The sequence below is a fragment of the Botrytis deweyae genome (genome assembly GCF_014898535.1).
Source record: "Botrytis deweyae strain B1 chromosome Unknown BDEW_012, whole genome shotgun sequence".
Classification (NCBI taxonomy): domain Eukaryota; kingdom Fungi; phylum Ascomycota; class Leotiomycetes; order Helotiales; family Sclerotiniaceae; genus Botrytis; species Botrytis deweyae.
Genome location: NW_024066219.1, coordinates 498382 through 520348, shown reverse-complemented (window position 1 = coordinate 520348; position 21967 = coordinate 498382). Strand labels below are relative to the sequence as shown.

General features: G+C 41.5%; 4 protein-coding genes across 4 annotated transcripts; 3 read left to right on the top strand and 1 right to left on the bottom strand.

Moving 5' to 3' along the window:
* Positions 1 to 754: 754 nt before the first annotated feature.
* Positions 755 to 2122, top strand: EAE98_005981 (uncharacterized protein). Its single transcript, XM_038953603.1, has 4 exons — positions 755 to 1016; positions 1130 to 1345; positions 1398 to 1519; positions 1579 to 2122. Exons 1-4 carry the CDS (start codon positions 966 to 968, stop codon positions 1676 to 1678), a joined length of 489 nt encoding a protein of 162 aa, XP_038809998.1. The 5' UTR covers positions 755 to 965; the 3' UTR covers positions 1679 to 2122.
* Positions 2123 to 2494: 372 nt separating this feature from the next.
* Positions 2495 to 4571, top strand: EAE98_005980 (uncharacterized protein; the record flags this gene model as incomplete). Its single annotated transcript, XM_038953602.1, has 2 exons — positions 2495 to 3815; positions 3868 to 4571. The coding sequence occupies 2 exons, from the start codon at positions 2495 to 2497 to the stop codon at positions 4569 to 4571; spliced, it is 2025 nt and encodes a 674-aa protein (XP_038809997.1).
* Positions 4572 to 9613: 5042 nt separating this feature from the next.
* Positions 9614 to 11911, top strand: EAE98_005979 (uncharacterized protein; the record flags this gene model as incomplete). Its single annotated transcript, XM_038953601.1, has 1 exon — positions 9614 to 11911. One exon carries the CDS (start codon positions 9614 to 9616, stop codon positions 11909 to 11911), a length of 2298 nt encoding a protein of 765 aa, XP_038809996.1.
* Positions 11912 to 18704: 6793 nt separating this feature from the next.
* On the bottom strand, positions 18705 to 21374 carry EAE98_005978 (uncharacterized protein; the record flags this gene model as incomplete). Its single annotated transcript, XM_038953600.1, has 4 exons — positions 18705 to 20222; positions 20275 to 20747; positions 20806 to 20975; positions 21046 to 21374. 4 exons carry the CDS (start codon positions 21372 to 21374, stop codon positions 18705 to 18707), a joined length of 2490 nt encoding a protein of 829 aa, XP_038809995.1.
* Positions 21375 to 21967: the final 593 nt, after the last annotated feature.

Below are 21967 nucleotides of genomic sequence, written 5' to 3'. Positions count from 1 at the left end.
CATTAGAGGTTGCTATCCAGTCTGACAGTCCGGACCATTGGCATCTTGCGGATGAAGAATGCTGGTTTGTCTTGTTACCCACGGCTAGCTATCTACAAGTCATTGTCTCCCTATGATATAAGTCGACGTTGATTCGTCGCTTGCATTGTCAAAGAACATAGCTGGCGAAATGAATGATTATGAAGTATATGTACATATCTACACAACACCTGTTCATTTTTTAGATCTGTACGAAGTATGTTTTAGACCAGGCACGATATATTTGAGCATGATGAACACTGACAACTTGCAGACTAGCCACTTGTAGAATTCCTAAATGTTCATCCATCCCGGACACCGAGCTTACGAGATGCACCTATTTGGATGCGACGTTTCTTCTCCAAGAAGAGAGGGTCAAGTATTGATTGTACAGTTGGCACATCCAAATCTTCCCGACCAGTGTCTACCAATAACACGAGACAAAATATAAAACCCTAATCGTGGGGCAAGTCGATTCCACATTCCTCCGAAGCATTCTACCAACTTCCGTACTCGAAAGACGAAGAAGATAAGAACTTTCAAGACCTTCATACGGTAACAGATGAACTCGAGTAAATCCTTTGAAATACATGTAAACCCCTTTGTAACGAGTAGTATATAATTGTTTGAATGCTTTCAGAAATTCCGTGATTTGAATCAATTTATTACTCTTTGTGTTTGGTTGGAAAAGAGATGATGTTGACCCCCGCTCCTCTGATCGGTTGTCAAAATTACCCAAGCTTTTCCGGCCAGTTCGTCATTTCATAGTAGCACAGTAGCGAAGTAGGTAGCGTCAGAACAAAGGAACACTTTTTGCCCAACCATTCTCTTTCCTCAAAAGTTGTCCCACAACACAAATAACAACAAGGTCCTCGAAATTTGCACTCGCAGAAGCCGCATACATCTCAACAATCCTCAGAAACCCTTCGTAGCACACATCTTCCAAAATGTCGTTCCAAGACAAAGTTCAGGGAACCATCGCCCAAATTGATAAGGAAGTAAGTTCCCGCATACTCCGGACTTGGATATCGAACAATGAGTCGATTCTGGCTACGACTGATGTGCCGGAAGGGCGTTGATGTATGAACTTTTTGACTAACTCTGGCCTCAGCTCTCCAAGTACCCAACCTTGATCAACCTCGAGAAGCAAAGCAACGTTCCCAAGGTCTACGCTTTCTTGGGTGTCATTGCATTCTACTTCTTTTTCATCTTCTTCAACATCGGAGGTCAGCTTCTTACCAACCTTGCGGGATTTGTTCTTCCAGGGTACTACTCTTTGGATGCTTTGTTCAGCGCCGGAAAAGCGGACGACACTCAATGGCTCACGGTAAATAACTCGAAATTGATGTTCAATTGCCATTGCTAATATGTATATTCAGTACTGGGTTGTCTTTGCTTTTTTGACTGTGTTTGAGAGCGTGTTCACCGTTGTCTACTGGTTCCCATTCTACTACACCTTCAAGTTCATCCTTGTTTTGTGGCTCGCACTCCCAATCACCAGGTAAGAGCTACATGGGCCCAATCGTCTCTCCTTAGAACATCACTAATAATCTGTAATAGCGGTGCCCAAATCGTATTCCGCTCCTTCATTTCACCAGTCTTCTCCAGATACTTCTCTGGAGCTTCCAAGGTCAGCGCCAGCGCAGACAAGTCCTTGTAATGGACTAACAAGCGTGTACCACTATCGTGCTGCCGTATTCATTCACCTAAGCAATATATGGGCGGAATAGTGGGAACATGCGTAAAGCCACAGATGAAGATTGTAGGCGTCAAGCTATAGGGGGGTGGTGTCTTGAGCCGTGGACGTTGAAGGTGGAGTCGCAAGTGCTAACCATGATGCTGGGGAACATTGCAACGAATTTTTTATCATATATGGGATAGTTCAGTTACTCTGTTGATATGACCTGAAACATACCAAGATTCTCGTAATTCATTTTTGGTTCAGATTGATGGGGTATATGGTAGAGGAGATTATCGTTGACTAGTTTATTCAGTTGGTACATATGATATGACAATTAGGAGATGAGATTGATAAGATTCGTGCTTCACAATTACCTCGAAATGCTCAGAGGTAAATCTGTATCTTGGCCCTTGAGTATTTTGTTTTGTATACCATCGTGATTCCCATAACTGCCATACTTGGACTATAATTTGTAAACTATAAAATATAGTATAAAATATAGTACCACGTAGAGGGGTAGTTGGAGATGATCACCTAAAAACAAAACTCTATATCATTGGCCAAGACATCAGGGTACAGTTGGTGGACCGAGAGCTTGAGACTTCACTCAAACATCAAAACTATCTCAAACAACCTTCCGTAGAACAAATCACTTTCTTTAAACACTCCATTGACTGCAGTTATGAATACCAGACGCCTGATCTCGAATCTTCTCGAATAGAGATTGATGCTTAAACTTTCAAACGACAAGATTTGCGACTTTCCGATGGGCATTTTACAAATACCGCCATTGCAATGCCTCTGCCAAAGCTCAGTCCGCTGCAATCGCGGCTGGCCGCATCCCTCATGGGATCGATAATGCTACTGATATTATATCTGACCTTTTCATCTTCTCACTTTGCATACGCCACCGATGTTGATTCGATACAACCAGAAGACCATAATCACGAAAGGTTGATGGATATAAATATGTTGGCCCTGGATGGTGAAGAGGAGGATATAGAAATAAGGGACGAAGGATATGAAGCTGAATTTGTAGGGTTCGATCGGAGCATAATTGGTAGGGTTGCATCGGCGACTGATCCCACTCCATTACTCAACAATCGCGCTGTAACGACAAATGTTGAACAGGGACAAACGATCCCGTTTACATTCCTAAACTCCTCATTATGGGGAGCCCTTTCTCCACAAGCAAGCGGTTTACCCTCTCCTGTTAAGTTGCGTAAAAGAGATACTGAGAGCGAATGCAATAAAGAAGAGGAGAGCTTCGAGGCTTTGGACACTGCGTTATTTGAGGTTGAAGATCGGGAGCAGATTCTGTCTGAAGACAGGAGACAAAATTCCACTTTGCAGCCTCGACAATCGAGCTCCTCAAATACCAGGACGCTATATATTACGGTCAATACTTGCACACAGCCCGAAGCTATAGGCGCGAATGTGGTGGCGCCCTCGCAGTTGGAACTCTACATATCGCAGTCTGAGAAGAATAAGAATCCTGGACCCGGACAGGATGATAGTTTACAACAAACTTACCAATTGGAAGGCGGCGCTGCAGTGGTCACTTTGAATGCTACTGGAGATGTTTTCATCGGTTTGACCGGTTTGAATATGACCTCAAACTACACAGGTGTATGGAACGCGGAGATTGCAGCTTCCATTGATGCGCCCTACCATTATTACCATAGCGATGAAGAGAATCTCGTCCTTGTAGATAGTGATAGTGCATCAGCCCTTCTGGTTACCAACGATCTCACCACGGATAATGGCTCAATATACGATGAATGGGTTAATCTGGCACCGCCTTTCACTATGTTCGCTAGTAAAACGATCAACTCTTCCACGGCAGGTTTGCAAAATTCGTATTGTGGGTTGGAGAAGCAGGCCGAAATAGCAGGAACTATCAATGGCGGTCAGAAAACTGACAAAATAAAAATGTCGATGACTACTAGAGGGGAAAATGATGCTCCTAAGCAGCAATTCTACTTTGATGGGTTGACTGCGGGCACGTCTTACTATGGTATTCTTGCAATGAATGGTAATGCAACTGCTCTTGGGCGCGAGGGAGTAGGCGGTGGTGGACAGGTTTGGAAAGCTATGACCTTTTCCACGATTTCAGGTATGTGGTTTTGATAGATGCAGAATGATTATTGAACTAACTCTCCACGTAGCCGATAACTGTGCTCTCGTGTATAATCTCTCGTTCTGCGACCAAGTGGCCTGGACCGTCCCAGCAAATCCCAATACATTTCCAAATACTACAGCTCTTGGAGAATGGTACGATAACTCAACCTACCAATCTTATAAGTACTTCAAGAAGGCTTTAGCACAGATTCCTTGCAATACTACCTCATCTGCTCAGTATTCTCTTGCTCAAAACTGCACGTCTTGTGATGCAGCGTACAAGACATGGCTTTGTTCGGTGACGATACCAAGATGTACTGATTTTTCAACCGATCTTCCGTGGTTACAAGAACGAGGTATGGGACAACCATTTCCAAATGGGACAATGCTTAGCCCGGAGCTACTTGACATAGCGAGCTCGTCACAGCCTGCAAATGGATCTCGAAATCCAGACATCACGACTACAGTCCAACCAGGGCCTTACAAGGAAATCTTGCCCTGTGAAGATTTATGCTATGGAATTGTTCGTGCGTGTCCGGCAGTGATGGGTTTCGCATGCCCTCTCCCAGGCGATACGGGCTTTGATACAAGTTATGGCATACATCGAACGGCAAATCAGAGCGGGCAAGTTACGTGCAACTATCCCGGTGCTGTGCATGATCGGTCGATTGGGGGGATTAATTTCATACCACACACAATGGTATTTGGAGCAGCGGTGTTGAGTACGGTGTTCATGTTGAGCGGCATTTGAGGAATTTTCAAACCAGGATAAGGTAGCATAGGGGGGCGTAAGGGAAACGGGATCTGATTTAAATGGGACTTTTGACTTTTTGACTTTTTTGAAATACCTCTAGATGAGGAGAGTCGAATGACATTCAAGGCTGTTGGACGATTGACCTTGTGTGATGTTGTATTTTCTTATATCACCATGAATTGTAATACATAGACTTGTGTGATGTTTCTGAAACGCTATATGAAGTGTATGATGATGATGACGATGATGTTCAATCATTCTATTCGCACCACGCGATTTTGATTGCAGCATGTGTATATGTATATATCAGCCGCAATTGGAGGATATCCAATTATCCCGACTGTTATTTATTAATATAAATAGGTAAGGGTTTGAATGTTTAAATAATTACTTGTATGATAAGAATTTGAATTTGAAAATGAATGAATGAAAATACTTCGATACCTGTTCTAATCAATCACATTCATCAAGTGTGTTCTGATGAATGATTGATTGAATGACTGACTGAATGATTGAATGACTGAATGCCTGAATGCCTGAATGCCTGAATGACTGAATGACTGAATGACTGAATGACTGAATGACTGAATGACTGAATGACTGAATGACTGAATGACTGAATGACTGAATGACTGAATCGAGGATTAGGTAGGTAGGTGGGTAGGTGACTTCTGCTTGTTTGTATTTGTGATGTATGATGTATGATCTAGGTATGTTCAAAATCTATAATACAAGTCTACAATCCAATCTACAATTTACCATAGATCCTAGGATACCCATCCATCCATCTATATACTACACTATTCTATACTATTAGAATCAAATACATCAGTCCCACATACTTCTAGAAGGAAAAAATTCTTCTATGTGGAAGTTTTTTCTCTTCTTTTTTGCTTCTTTTTTGCTGGCTTGCTTACTTGGGATTGTTCGATGGATGGGGTTTGTGGGTTTGTGGTTAGGGATGATGGATGAATCATGATGGATTGGGATGATGAGTGGAATAGGTACTAGGCATAGCTCGGAGATAGAGAGGGAGATGGTGGGAAGTGGTTGGATCGTGGATGGGTAGGGAAGGGAGGGAAGTATAAGGTATAAGGCATAATGATTATATCGGTGTTATTTTATTTTATTTTCGGGTTCGGGGTTTTTTTGGAGGGGGGAGAGGTTGGTGGGAATGGGAATGGGAATGGGAATGATGGATGATGAGTGTGATGGGATTTGATATTGATTTTGATTTTGATATTGATTTTGATATTGATATTGATAGGAGTAGGGATGTAAGGTCCGGGCTGACCGAGGATTTTCGCTACGAGAGTTCAGCGAATTCGATGTTGGGATTGGGTGTTTGGTGTTTGGTATTTGGTGTGCTCGGCTATGGTGGTTTCTGGGTTGGTGATGTATTGATGTATCTCCGTATTATGATATGAATATGAATATGAATATGAATGTAATGTAGGATGGATGTCCTAGGTAGATCCTTCAGTACGAGGTGGATGAAGAAGAGGTACTGTACCGGTAGGTATTGAGAGTAGGGTTGGGCAAATTATATAATTTAGAGGATGATTATAGAATTCTATATTATTACGTCTTTTGAGCGATATGAAATATTATATTAAGGTTATACATGTATTTTTCTAGCCAATTAAACCCTTAGGATGAATAAAAGTAAAGTGAATTCGAAGATATTCTTTAATGAGTAATTAAAAAAGCTATTATAAATTTAAGAGATATTTATATTATATATAATTTTAATTATTTTCTAATAATCCAATCAAAATCTAATCAAACTAGTAGAATTTCTATTTCAAACATAATACATAGGGAAAATCGATATATATTTTTCTTGACTAATATTACATATTATAATTTGTTAACGAATATGTTTAAATAATTTGATATGTTTTTCCCAACCCTAATTGAGAGGGGTCGTATCGTTTAGCTATGGAGATAGGGATGAAATGAAAGATGGCTCATTGGATCACTGGATAGACTCTCGAGTAGACTTTCAAATTATCGATTTGCATGTGAGGAGAAGATATCACAGATACCGGTAGCTGGAGAAAGGGAATTGAAGCCAAAAAATGAACCTAGACGCTTGGGGAATGGTCGTGGATGGAAATGGGGAGTTAGTCTTGAATTTTGAAACGTCACGTCACGATGTGTTGTACTCGATGTAATTTTAAAATTGGATGGGTTCAAGGTTGGGTTTGGGGTGGAATTTGTGGCTGATGACTTGGGTGAGAATTGGGTATCGGTCCCTGATGAGGATTAGAGTATCTACGAGTAGGGTAGGATGGTTTGATGGATCATGGATCATCATTTGGACTTGGGAAGGAGGAAAATCCGCGTCACCGTGGGGTGCAGATGGTTTCTTGAAAGGTTATTAGATTGGGTTGGGAAGGGATGGGGTTATGAGATGCTGAGGTGAATCAGCTGATATTATTATATTGAGGTGAAAGTGGTGGATGTGGTGGAAGGAAGGAAGTCACCAAGTTTACAAAGTACCTGCGTACGAAGGAATACATGTTGGATATTTTTAGATCTTCATGTTCATCTTCATCTTCATGTTCATGATTGAACCTGGGAGAAGGGGGTGAAGTGAAAGAAATCTACTGACCTCCGTGTCCGTACCTAAGTCTATGCGCGGGAATGAAGAGATTGATGAGATTGATGAGATGAACCAAAGATGCATGAAATACTTTCAGATGTTAGTAGATATTGGTAGATGCTAGTAGATATTGGTAGATACTAGATAGTTAATCCCTCTCTACTATAATCTATATCAAATAAGTTATTGTTAGGGAATTAGATTGACACCTCGTTCGCATGTTTTTAGTATTTACCGGTGTCTACCATACGATACTAAAATAAGTAATTACCTAAATATCGCAAATACTAACAAAAACACTAAAAACAACTAAAAAAACTAAAAGTATCAATTCAAGGTTTTCGTTCCGTTCCTTTAAACTCTCCTCGTAGCTACTTTATATCGTATAGTCTTTACTATTCTCTACCTAGTAGAACCTGAAAAGGGTAAAAACACGCTAAATCGCGTGGTGAGAAAATGTAAACAATCACTCTTTTTCGGTCGCGAATCCCCTCGATTCTTCCCCTCCCCCTCCCCCTCTTCATTCTCATTTTCCCCTCCTCTTTGACCACATCTGTATCCGCACCCGCATCAGATTCATATCCTCACATCATCACATCATCGTCTTCATAACTTGGAGGGATCTTCATTCAACCTTGCGACCAACAACGACCTTCCTTACTCGAGTTACCGTGTTAATCCATTCTTCCGATATTCCACAAAAAAACCTTCGTCGAGAGGGAAATTGTTACCTAGAATTGACTCCCAAATTCCACTTTTGATCAACTTTCATCCAATCCAACAACTTTGAAAAATTCTAAAAATCTCAAAAATCTACGACTGGATAAAAGAGATTCATAAATTCATTGCTATCCATCCGTGGCGCCAACACCCCAGAGATTCAAAACGCCCTGGCCAGTTGGCCACATCTGAACCACCACTACCACCACCACTACCACCACTTTTGAAGACGTGCAGGAGAGAGAGAGAGAGACTACTTCTCATCCAATCGATAGTTGATCCCAGATCAAACCTATTACGGTCACACCTCGCAGTACCACTCAGAAGCCAGAGATCAATCCTCACACCTTTTCGCTCCCGTACAATCACTTCGATATCATTCGGTATACTGTACCATCCTCATCATATCATCGGGAGAACGTACAACAACCAAACATTCTCTCTCGCGCACCTTCGCCACAGTGTTACACCAAATGCATCCAGAAAGAGAAAGCTTGTTGTTCTGTGAATATCATCGTTAGCTAGCCACATCCATCTTGATCTTTCTTTTACTCTGCATACTGTACCACGATTGGAGTAAATCTTATTACCCCTACCTACCCTCCTTCCATACATGTTGTCCCTACGGTCCCTCCTCGAGTAACTCTATCAGTTATTTACTTTTGTAGGTGAAATTATCAGCCAGATCCTCAGCCAGATCCTCAGCCAGATCCTCAGCCAGATTCAATTTCTCCAGACTTTTGATTCATCGCAAAAGAAATCAAAAAAGGGCTTTCAACGAACGAGTCTCAACCTTATCTAGCTACCCAGGTCCTATCTGCTATCTCCTATCTAGCTCGACCTTTCCTCTTTGGCTTCTATCAACTTATCAAGCACTTCTGCTACCGATAGAAAGAAGGATCACACGGTCGTGCCACACAGACCTTTGCAGGTCAAACTACCCAGGTACCCATACCATCGAAGCATAGCTCAAGCCGGTCTTTCTTAACAAGGGCATAGCATAGGTACTTTCGGGCCACTTCCTTGCTTCCACATCATAACCTTCTTTTTCTCGTGCTCGGCATATCGCCGTCTTACAAGTTGCAATTCCCATTCTTTTTTACTCTCCCCACTCAGCCCTTCGTACATCGCAACTCATTTCTTTTATCACCTTACTTTTTCTTCCCGCAACTTTGTGCTTGACTCCGTTCTCTTCCTTCTATTCGTTGTTGTTCCACCATCTATCCCCACACAGAGCAACGACCTCGTCTCATCGTCAACTCCAATTCAACTTACCCACACCATCTTTCAATATTATCAAAAGCTTCAGTCGCATTTTTCGATTCTACCCCTTCACCCGCCGCACACGGGACTTTTTCGCAATCAATTTGATTTCACTGGTAGCGATCCAGACCACCTTCCCTTGCGTCCTCGCTTTTCCAAACTTGGAATCCACCGTAATCTCGCTCCACAATCCGATCCGTCGTCGATCCTGGACAGCACACACTGAGCACCCACTCCCGGTATGCATGCCTTTAGATAGTCCTCGTTATCCCATGGTGCCTTTTTTTTCCCTCCAAGAATGACATATTTTTCATAGGGCTAACTAACATCAAATGCTCCAGCTTTTAACACATATCGATACCTATTCAGGAAAACCACATCATCATCAGATCACGCGTTGATTGAAAGAGATCATATCGACTTATCAGCGCGTCGTCGACTACTCACAATGTCTTCGTCGCGTTACACGCAGCAGCCGCTGCAAATATATCAAGATCCCGTCACATCCTATGACAGCGCGCCCATGCCGTCGACGAAAAATTCTTCAAAAAAGACGTCGCCCTTGAGAACGATCAAGAACGGCTCGAAGCGGAACGTCATCTTTAACCCACCTCAGAATGGACCTAGCAAACACTCACCGCTCAAATCGCATAGCCAAATGTCGAGTTCGCCCTCAAGAGCTCCATTCGGCAATAAATTAAACATGGTCCCGATGCCACCACCTGCGGGATCACGACACAACACCGACTCGATTGCGAAAAAACCAACCTTTCAAACCAAGTACAAAGGCGCCCCGCAAAAAGCACTATTTACCACATTCATGAATACTCAACCTCAAGGAAAAGAAAATTATCCACATCCTATGTATACAGCAAAGTCACAATCTCATTTTCGCGACGATTTCTCGAGTAGCAACTTCTCCTTGGAAGGACTGTATGGTCAAAAACCATCACTAAAGCGTTCGTTGATGGAAGCTGCACCCATTCAGGAAGCCAAGGTTCAGGGCAAATCGAAAGCAGAGGAAGGAAATGACGCATCAGGACCTCGAGAACTTCCGGAACCAGATTCATTTCCAGCTATTCACGATGACGGCTTCAAACCTTCGCATAGTTATGCTCAGTTGATTGGCATGTCGATTTTGAGAGCCCCGAAGCGACGCCTGACTCTAGCGCAAATTTATAAGTGGATATCCGATAACTACACCTTCTATAATGCAGCAGACGCTGGTTGGCAAAATAGCATTCGTCACAATCTTAGTCTCAACAAGGCTTTCGTAAAACAGGAGCGGCCAAAGGATGATCCAGGGAAGGGCAATTATTGGGCAATTCAATCAGGAATGGAATATCAGTTTATCAAGGAGAAGACTACACGAAAACCTGCAGGTCCAAACGAGAATCTTCCGGTATTGAATACAGCACTCACGCCTGTCGATCCACCAGAGCTTACGCCCCCCACGCCAATGTTTAAGGATTTACCGTCGTCTAGTCAAGATGTATCATTGCCAAAGTCAACGTATAAACTACCAGAAAAAGAACTTCCTTCTATCCCCGAGCTATCTTCAGACGCTACCATTCCTGCATCGGAATTTAATCAAGGTGCGGAAGAGGAGGACGACGATGACGACGATGCTCCTCCATCCTCTCCACACATTCAATCCTCTCCACCAACACGAATGATGCATTCTTCCCCTCCTGTAGCTCGCCATGCACCTAGACGAAATCACACGCCACCTCCTGTTCCACGTTTTCCATCTTCATCACAGACTAGATCACACAAACGAAAGTTTGCGTCCATGGATGATAGTGGGTACTTTTCATCACTTGAATCTTCAGCGATGAGACCAAATGGCGTCAGTCGATTGCTAACATCTGAAGCTGATCGGCCGAGGATTAAGCGCGGCCGAGCTGAGGAGGAAATCGCTCGTCTTCGTGGTTCTTCGTACGATAGCCCTAGCAAAGGCAGGTCATTAAGTGGATTCGTTCCACCATCCTCCTCTCCATTGCGTCGAGCTCACCCACATGACAACTATCAAATGTTGCCTCCTCTGACTCCTGCTGTCAAGTTGAAGGCTCCTGTGAAACCACCGCCATCGATATCTCCAAACACAAACCTCCGTATGCATCGTGACAAAGTTAGGGAACTCGTTGGCTCTCCAATCCGTGGTCTAACTGTTCTCGAGGATAGTGCATGGAGTCCGGCTTTCAATCTTGACCATAACTCCTACATGTTTGCCGATTACGTTCCGGACTTTGATATCTTTCAAGATTCCACAGCATCCTTCGCTGGATCAAGTAATGGATCACCAGGAAAGCGTTCAGTTAGGAGACCTCGCATGGATCGATCGAGATCTGCAAATATTTTGTCCGATGTGACTAATTCTAACTTGAACAAGAGTGTCACCTCCACACCGGTTCTCAAACTTACACCTGCGTTGGGTGGACCTTCAACGTTTCTCTCCCCAACCAAGGGAGCTTTAAATTTTATGGACTCTCCATGCAAGCCAAATAATAATTCGCCTCTAAAATTCGATTCACCAACCTTGAATCTCTGTAATTTTGATCTTCCTCATGAAGATTTCTTCAACTCTGAGTTTCTTACTGAAGATCTATCGGATTATGCTGGATTCGATATTACACAACGCTTTCCAAAGATTGGTTCAGGAACTCAACAGCAACAATCTAGGACTACATCCAAGAACCAACCACCCCGACCTTCGATGGGTCGAAGTTCTACCACACGCTTTTAGGCTGGATACGTAAAGAATAGTGTATTGGATACACACATAATGACTTAATGAACTTTACGACATTATGAAATTTGAGCTGTCAACTTCTGTTCTTCTTTGTTGAAGGGGGTGGAAGAGGTTGATATTTTGCTCAGGGGGTTCAATAGGATATTGATAGAGTCTGGAAAAGCCTCGCGACCTCTTGTTGATGATAATGAATATTTGGGTACATATTTATTTTGATTAAGGGTCTCTATTTCACGTTTTCTTGTTTTTGTTACTTTGCGTTTGTCTGCGTTTTTGCGTTGCTAATTAAGGAATCGGGAATTAAGTGTGGTTGGACTCTTTCTGCGTCTGCGTTTGGAGTAGCTACTTGGCAATCAAGGGTGGGCGGTATTTTCCGGTCTTGATTTGTTTTATCTGTCATTTCATCTGGACTTATACCTGGATCTGGATTTCTCATCTTGCATGGCGCTGTAGGGAGGTTATTTCACTCTGATTTCTACGATAGGGTTTGCATATGGATATGGATATGGATGGACGGATATTTGGGAAGGCGGCAGGGCAAACGGATGGATGGATGAATAGGAATGAAGCTATAGATGGAGGAGTTACGTGAATTCTTGAGGTGGTGAGAGATCAGTGATGATTAGATCTAGTCGTTGTTAGACGAGAATCATTCATTACAGTGAGTGATCTGAAGGATTCGTGGAAACGGCAATTCTTAGTACATATGAATATGTTTAAGTCCATTATGAATTTCTCTATTTGCGTCTGTGATTACTTCTGGTGAATGAGTAAATGAGTCGATAAGTAAAGGGGTTTTAACCCCAGTCGTTTGAATATCAGTCCTTTCGAGGAAACGAAAGCTCCCGAACTTCCCTTTCCCATTTTTGTTTCCATTGTAAGACCTCGAAGAGCTTCAGCTGTAGACTATTCACCACGCAGTTTTGTATGGGAAAGAGATGGAATTCTTGACTCTTGCTTTCATCTGTCTCGATACCTACCTAGGTAGGTAGGTAATAGTCTGAAGACTACATTTATACGCACATGGTCTGATTAGTATAGGGCCAGCTGTCTCCTATGGTGTTGGCTCGGATGGGAATTAGTCCGGGCTTGTAGCTGTGAGTTTAGTAGATATGGATGAAGTGGCTGAAGTAGGTAAGGAAAGTATGGGTATGGGTATGGATGGATGTAGGTAGGTAGGTAGGTAGGTAGGTATTTTGATCTAGTGGAATCTACTGTAGCTGGCTGAGGACTTGAGTTGAGTTGAGTTGAGTTGAGTTGAGTTGAGTTGAGTTGAGTTGAGTTGAGTTGAGTTGATTTGAGTTGAGTTGAGTTGAATTGAGTTGAGTTGAGTTGAGTTGAGTTGAATTGAGTATTAAAAGATAGTTGATAGAATGGTTGATGGGATAGTTGATGGGATAATTGGAAAGACAATTCTGCAAATTCAAGATTGAAGATTGTGTATCTCTAGATCAGTTAGGTAGTTGTTAGTTGTGTTTGGGAGAGATAGAAGTACTGTATAAAATGGGATGCTGTGTGTATGTATGTATGTATGTATATATATATAAAGAATTGGGAATATGATGTGATGTGGTATGATGCGATTAGAGAATATCTGGGTATACTCTTTCTATATCGGTACTTTTATTTGTAGAGGAGGAGGAAGAAGAAGAAGAAGAAGAAGACAAGTTTATATTATATATATTAGTTGCTATAACTCCCGCCCGATAGTATAGTATATACTGAAAAAAAGAAAGGAAGATAATCGAATTTTAATATGTTTAGCGTTTATAATTACAATTATTATAAGGGTTTTCAGAGAAATGAAATGTAATATAATAGAAATACTTCTTATTCGATTATAGAATGATTTAATATAATATAAGATGGATTTCTAAATCTTTATTAATATAGAGAGTAATTATATTTTAAAGGTTGAGAAAAATAGGAAATAGGAAATATAATATCAAATGAATACAAAGTTCGATATATGAGTGTTTTATTTCTTTCTTTTAAAAATCGCTATTAAATATATTTATAAGGGTTTAGATATATAGTATAGGTATACTAAAAAATTTAAGAATAGAGAGTCTAGATCAACTACTAGATTAAGTATTAAGAAATACGTAGGAAAGAGATAAGATATAGAAGAAAGTATAAGTTATATATAATATACGCTAAGATATCTATTGAGATTATTAATATCTCGCTATCGAATATCGAATACAGATAAACCTAAATATAAGGGCCTAAAAATTTCGAGGCCTAAATACCCGTATATAGGGGTTTCTCGTATATACAGTTTCAGCCTTGACATTTAGCCTCGTTTTATACTCTTAACCTTATTTTATATCTTTAACCTTTCTATTTTTATTAAATAATTTATAAATTCATTATATAATAAACTAAAGCTTAAACCATTCCTATCAATTTTTATAAGAGTATTAGGAAAATTAGGACTATATACTCTTATATGAAGATATATCTATATAGATCAATTTCATTATATAAAATTTTGAAGGGTTGAAAAATATATCTGTATAAAGGGGATTCCTATATAGCCTGTGCTCATATATCCAGGTTCATCTGTACTAGAAGATTTTACGCGAGATACCTAGTTGAAGTTGTTATTTTAATTTTTGTTATATATAGACTCGGAGACCTATATGCGTTTTTCGATTAGATTATATCAGATTAGATTAGATTAGATTAGAATATCGATATAGGGAATACTCTCATGTAGGATAGATATTGTATTGTATTGTATTATGCGAAAAGTATTAAGGATTTATTGGTTTGAGAGAGATACGAAAGACGTGGTTCCTATTATAAATAGGCCCCTAAATGTCTATTTGTATTCAATTTAAGGAGCTAGCTAATGAGGGAAATAGTAGGTCTTATATAGGTATCATTGAAAGAGCTAATTTTTTTTGTATTTGTTTAAATACCTTTGATACAGTTGTTATTGTATTGAAGTCATTTCCTTGAAGTGAATTCCCTTGAGTGAATTCCCTTGTCCATACAGGATTGTAGTGTGTAATCGAGAAGGAGTTGGAATAACGCTTTGAGCTTTAGGTGATAGTTATAAAGAAATGAGTGATATAGATGTAGATTGAGATTGCTTCGAAACCTTGAGAAGATGAGACGAGGCAGGCGGGTACGAGAGTGTGATGGAAAGTAGATCGCGCTTCCTTGTCTGAGAAAAAAAGAATATATATGTAATTAGAGTATACATACGTACATCCCTGTGAATCTCAGTAAATCAAGAAGGAAAACTTATTTCAGTCAGTCGATTGTGAGATTTTCAGGGGATTGAAAATTTAATGATTCTAATGATCTGTTGAGTTGTTAGTTAAGGTTTTCATAAAGCGAGGTGTTCTTTATTAGTACTCTAGGGATAAAATGTTATATGAACGAGTTGGTATATGAATACTTATATTAGTAGCTGTATGAGCATTAATATATATATATAAATGTATCTTAGCAGGGTTGCTAGCAGTGTATATGCTCGGTTAGTTCACCTTCGAACTCCGCCCAGCTGGCTAGGTCAGTATCTAGCAGCTCTTGATTTAGCTCAACATCCCATCTGGCGCCCATCTGCTCATTAGTCAGACCACCGCATTCTCCCACCCTACCAATACAGAAAATTACTTTCGCCAATTTACTTATAAATTTACTAGGCCAATCGCCTTTATTGAGAAAAAATGCCGAGAGTCGGGCAGACAGTTCATCAGCGAGACCGTCTTCCTGCATTAGTAGCCACGACTTTCCTGGTTTTCTGTTCTTTTTGTCCTTATAAAATTGAAGCTTAGTTTCAGTAAGTTCAGAGAATTCTACAGCCTCTTTGTCCTTCGAAAAGAGACTAAAATGTTTAATAAGTATTGAAGTTGAATGTGATTTGACAACGAGATACTCACTACCATAGTTCTATACCGACGGATGAATGCGTTTGACCATCGATACGAAAACTTTCAAGCTTGAGGCCTTCTCTCAGAGCTTGAAATAACCCCTGAAACGAACCTCGAATTAGATAAATATGACACAATGTTAGATGTCGCAGAGAAGAGGCGTGCCTGAGGAGAAAAGCGGTCAAATCTTTCTCGCATAAAGGTCATGTTATCGAGTCGTAAGCGAGTCAACGAAGGCTAGGTAAAGTTCCTCAAGACCTTTCTGAGAGGCACATATTCGTAAGCCTCGAAATCACAATACCCGACGGTAAGCAATCCTAGATGTAAAGTCTTCAAATTTGGCGCTAATCGCGCTGCCTTCCACAGTCCAATCCAAAATCTCTTACTCATTTCAAATCCTCGAACTGGTCGATTCATTCCGTCACATAACAGCTCTAGACTCTCAAGATCATGGAAAGGCTTCAGAGTACTTTCAAGCTGATTTAGATCTTGTGTGAAAAAGGCGGTAGGGGCTGAATCGTGGACAAAATGGCGGACTCATTATAGTCGATTGACTAACGAGGCTCACCTCGAGCCGAACAATCCTTATAATCCTGTATCCAGTACACAACCTACAAGTCTCCTTCATCAGGATCTGATAAAGCAAGATTAATTAAGCAAAATTGTTTCATAGTATGAGCTCACAATTAAGGTTATTGGCCTATAGAAACTCAAGCGCCGTATCCGTATCCTCCGATTCATCTCACGAGTTCTCATCACTGGCTTCACCATAGTAATAGCCGTAGAAGAAGGAAGAACACTTCTAAACTTCCTCGAGACTCATAATGATATTGGAAGCCCACCTGAATCGCCGACGCCCTGCGGGGCTTGGGCTTTCCAGAACCAACTTTGGTCAGCAGTCCCTCTTTTCATCACTTGCATGGTTACAGCGATTCTCGGCTGGTTTCGGTTATCTTCTATCTGATTTCCATCAAAGCCGCGAATTCTATCATCAGTTTGAATACTAAGTTTGGTGTCGCAATCAAAAGCATTCATATTGCTACTTAGATTGCAATGGCAACAGCCTATCGAGTAGCGAAGAATGGAAAATATATTTGGGAGTGGGCGTGTAATCCACTGGCTGAGAAGATCCAGCCAATATTTCAAGATGTCGTCAATTTTAAGAATGTTTGTGACAGAAGCGTAAGTTTAAAACCTGGTTCGTATATCCACAACCAGATGCTAATGATTCCAATGAGTAGGGTCTCAATTTCAAACTCTCAATAGCAAACTCGGGTTTGCAAGTTGCAAGTCTTGGTATATAGATTCTGGTATACAAGAGGATGAGGACTCTTCAATGGTGAAACGAGCAGAATCTGAGCCCAAGTTTTAGAAATAGGGAGGCTTGGTGGTGTACGGGTTAAGATTGGTTAATGTCTCCTTATCATGTGAAAAGATAGGAATATTTGTACAACAAGACCACAGGCTGAAAATCTCTCAATCCCCAGGAGCATTCACCAAGATTCCTCTTCTATATTGTAGTAATCGATAGCCTGTAGTTCCAGACTCCAGAAAAGGCAAGATTCCATCAATATCATATATTTTTAAATTCCCTCAACCTTCAAATGTAACAAAACCAATCCTTTCAACTACGAGCACAACTATTCACTAACAAGGAAGCAAAGCCCATCAAACTGCAAGCCCCAAACTCCAAGTCGTCGAAACAAAAAAAATCCAGCAAAGTCATGCGGAACATCTCTTCCGATCCCACTACCCCCCAAACGGAAAGAAAAGAAAAAAGGTTAATCACACATATCAAATCTCTACTCACCACAGAAACCACAAACCCACACGCAACCCCCCTCTCCTTCAAACAACCAGCCCATACACTCTCCAATCTCTAAACGCACCCAAACCTAAATCTTCCTTTCTCATCTCATCCCATCCCATCCCCTAATCCCCAACCCGAACCCCGCACTCGGTTCTCCCCTTTCCCCACACCACACACCACATTACCCCAAATTACCCCAAACCTAACCAATCTAACCTAGCGCACTAACCACCCTCTACCGAGCAAATACCGAGGATAGCGTTGCCGGGGCCGAGTACGTGCCGTGCCGTCCAATGAGTAATTATATTTTTAGCACAGATACCTACCCGAGGGTAAGGCGTGCGTAGGTATATCTCTATATATATACTATCCAACTTTCCCTCTCTCATTTCTCAAAATCCCATCTCATTATCGTCTCACAGCGTTGAGAAGAGACAATTCATCATAATGATATCAGGCAAATAATGCAATACTGTTATCCAATCAATTCATTCATTCTATTATAAGACCTGCTAACTGAGCAACTTTTGTAATGCAAAACACAACGCCTCAAACCCATTCATAATGTGGTTTAGCTGTCTATCTTCATTTCCTCTTCATTATAATCTATCCCAGATCCTCAGTCGCCGCCCGAGCGCAAACCATACACCACAGACCTATCATTCTCATTCAACATTTAAATCAAAAAATGGAATGCAGATATCAAATCATTCATCAAGCACCAACCCAGCCCAGCCCAACCCAACCCAACCATATATAAGAAGCGACGCCATTTTTTGATGCCAAGACATAATCTCCAGGAATTGGGTCTATCATCTCAAGTCTCGTCCATGTTTAACATCAAATTTTGGATAACAGACGAGCGTCAATCGATAGTCATTCGAAACATCAGACCCGAACGCCAATTATTTCCCCACCCCATGCGTATTGGCGCCAAAGTTGCCCATTAAGGGCTTCATCGAAAGCTATCCGACCGAACCGTTTCCAGTACACCATATACCAAGTCTTACTCAGGACTGCCAGCTTCCACCGACCAAATTTGAGAATGATGGAATGAAGAGAACTTGACACCTCAAGTCATTAAACATGCTTAAATGCCCAGAACATCCATGTAAGGTTGATCGAACAGCGTGAGATTATCCCCAGGTTGAGGACTAGGCATTCTGCTACCGAATCCCGGAATCTCTCTACTGAATAGATCCATATCATAAAATCCTCCCGATTCACCACCATCATTGTAGTTGATGTCCAAGAATTCAAACATATCATTTGGATCATGGGAGACTTTCGAGCTTGTTCCACCAAGAACAGCGTCACTGTCTGGAGGCGAATGAGCAAAGTGGCCATTGTATATCGCAGTTGAACTATCAACGAGAGTGCCCAAAGACTCGAAACCATTCAATTGAGTGTCAACTGGTGGTGTGATTCTTTCATCCATAGACCGCTGTGCACGTTCCAGCTGTGCTCGCTTTCTCTCATATGCCAAAGCCGCTTTGCGCTTAGCATCTTCACGTCTTGCCGTCTCTCTAGCACGGCCTATGATCTCCTCCATGCCTGCTTTTCGGACAGCTGCCTCTAAGAACTGAGTTGCGTAATCTGCTGAAGAGTAGTTATCGCGCAAACTCTCGAGAACAGTCATACATAGACAAAAGCCTTCCAGAGCAGGCTGTCTCTCATTCTCTTGTGGAGACCTAACCAACAGTAAATGAATAATGATAGCTGGAAGTAGAGCTGTCACGCCTGTGGTAGGAAGGTATTTCTCCAGATCATAATTATGCATATCATGAACAATGTTCGTAGTCCCAATAGCAGCGTTGGTCACCACTTCACGTGAAAGCGCGAAAAGCGTTTGTGGTTCCGGTTGATTTGGCCCTGCAGGTAAAACTCGTGGTCTGTGCAAGGCAGAGGTCGCCGTGAAATAAATCATATGTAACAATGAACATGCCACAAATAATGGCTGCCCACTGTTTCCTTTTCTCAACTGATTCGAGTAGACACATGCTTGGGGAAGATTTTTCTTCCATAAATCGAGTGCCAAATCGCATTGCTCGACCTCTTCTGACGATGCCGACTTCTTGGGAAACAGCATAATCTGTGACGTAGTATTTTCAGATTGACTGGAAGCACTTTGATGTCTTCCGAGGACCGAGTATTGCGCCACCAAGATTTGGCTGATGCATAAACACAATTCAGCTTTCGAAATACACATGAGAGCCAACTCTCGTTGAGCCTCAACATCTCTTATCAAAGAACATTTCGAAGAGATTATTGAAATCCGTGGATCGAGTGCCTTGATCTCGAAATCACCTTCAACCAGCATTGGTACGTCACAATCTTCATCCTTAACCCTAGTCGGACGTCTCATTCCCAATGCGATGAGTCGGTCTCTCATAAAACATGACCACCATACTCGTTTTCTTAGTTTATGGTCAGCATCCATTCCTTTCGGGTCCCGATGCAACGCAAGCGTGTATGCATGATCAATCGCTCTGCCCATCCAATGCCAAGTGTCTTTGTGATCTTCGGGCGTTTCATACCAGTATGTCATGAGAAGAAGAGATTGCACTACAGTTAGCATGTCATTTTCGTAGTCTAGATCATACAGAACCTGAATATAGTCAGTACTGCTCGAAGTGCGCCCATGCAAGCTTGTTACATACTCTGGCCCTCTGGAAAAATGCTTTCCTCGCTGCTTTCCTTGTACGATGCCCAGCGCGCTTCAAGCTTTCCATATCCACAAAGGCTGTCCCAGAGAACATTATTGATTGGAAAAGCAAGAGACTCATTGCGCCAGACCTCCCTTCATCATTGATTATCTGCAAAACTTTGTGTAATTCTAGAAGTGGCATATATGGATAAATGTATTCGATGAAAGCTTGAAGCAAAGCATTCCGTAGCGGAGGTTCGGGAATAAGTAATGCGCTTTTCGCCCACAGGTAGTCTATATCGACAGAGGTCATTTTCGAAGGAAGGGGGTTGATATATGCCGGAAGTGAATGTTTCAATGAAGGAGGTGGGGAGGATGCCAGACGGGTGCGAACTAGATCGCCAGTCATAGAAGCTCGATGCGCAAGCTGTGCGAGCCTTTGCCCATCAATATCATCGCTTTCTTTTGAATGAAGGGCTGACTGGTCTGGAATTGTCAGTATATTAACCAGCACAAATCGTGTTCTGAACGAGCCCCTGCTTACAGATTGAATGAGGCACATGCTCATGTAAATGCTGGGATTGGGATGTAACGCTGGGCCCAGATGCCCGTCTTATCTCATTATTTGAAGCTTGTTGGGGATATACAATATTGTCCGTGTAGGCTTGGAGGGGAACTGCTTCGGCGGCGGTATCGCTACTGCCTCGTTTGGTTCTGCTCATTGCATATGTTAATAAAATATACAATTTTAAAATTATGGCTTTTAGCCGTCTGTGTAACTAACCTTCTCCTTTTACTTCCAGGGACTAAGCATTGTATTCCATCAATTGCACAGTTGTTACATACTCTTTCTCCAGCGTCGTTGACGCGCTCACTACGCTCCACATCACACCGTACTTTTCGACTTCTACAATTTGTACATGCGATTGAAGAACGTTTTTTCTTTTCGGGAACTGCGGTTTCTCCTCCATCTAATGACTTTCTCTTTTTCGACTTAGCACCGGGAGATTGTGGTTGCGATAATTGGGCTCCGGAAAGTTCTCCCATTGCCAAATCTCGTTGCTCCTCGTCGTGCACAGCGGATTGCAACAAGCTCAAAGATGCGGGATCCATTGTGTTACTGCTAGAATTGTGTGAGACAAGAAAATTTTATGGACTAAGTACTTTTGGGGAGTACAGGAAGCATGTGAATATCGACCAGGTGTAGAAAAGCCAATAATTGTGTAGACGAGAATGAAGGGGTCGGTTTGGCATGTGATCTGAAGATAATAATACTGAGACTGTATATTTAAATTTTTGCTTCTGATTCCACACTAGTAATATCCCAAACTAGAATTAATGATAATGATATGACCGAAGAGAAAATTAAAAACGATCGGAAGGTGTGGAAGGGAGCTCCCAACTATATAAGGTTGTAGAAATTGTAGAGGACACTAAAGAAATAATATACCTAGCACCTGGTATTTATATTTATTGGAGAAGTCTTTTTTGTGGAGGACAGAGCAAGGATAAAAAGCTTCTATCATGAGGGAAGTTGGGAGATCGCAGGCATATGAGACTAAGTAGAAACACAAATTTGAATCGCGTGGATCAAAATCTTGTTAATATCTAATAAATATTTCTGATAAGTTTAAACATGATGCTACTTTGCACTCAAACGGTAGTTTTGACTTATAATGAAGGGTATTCCTTAATACACCTGCACC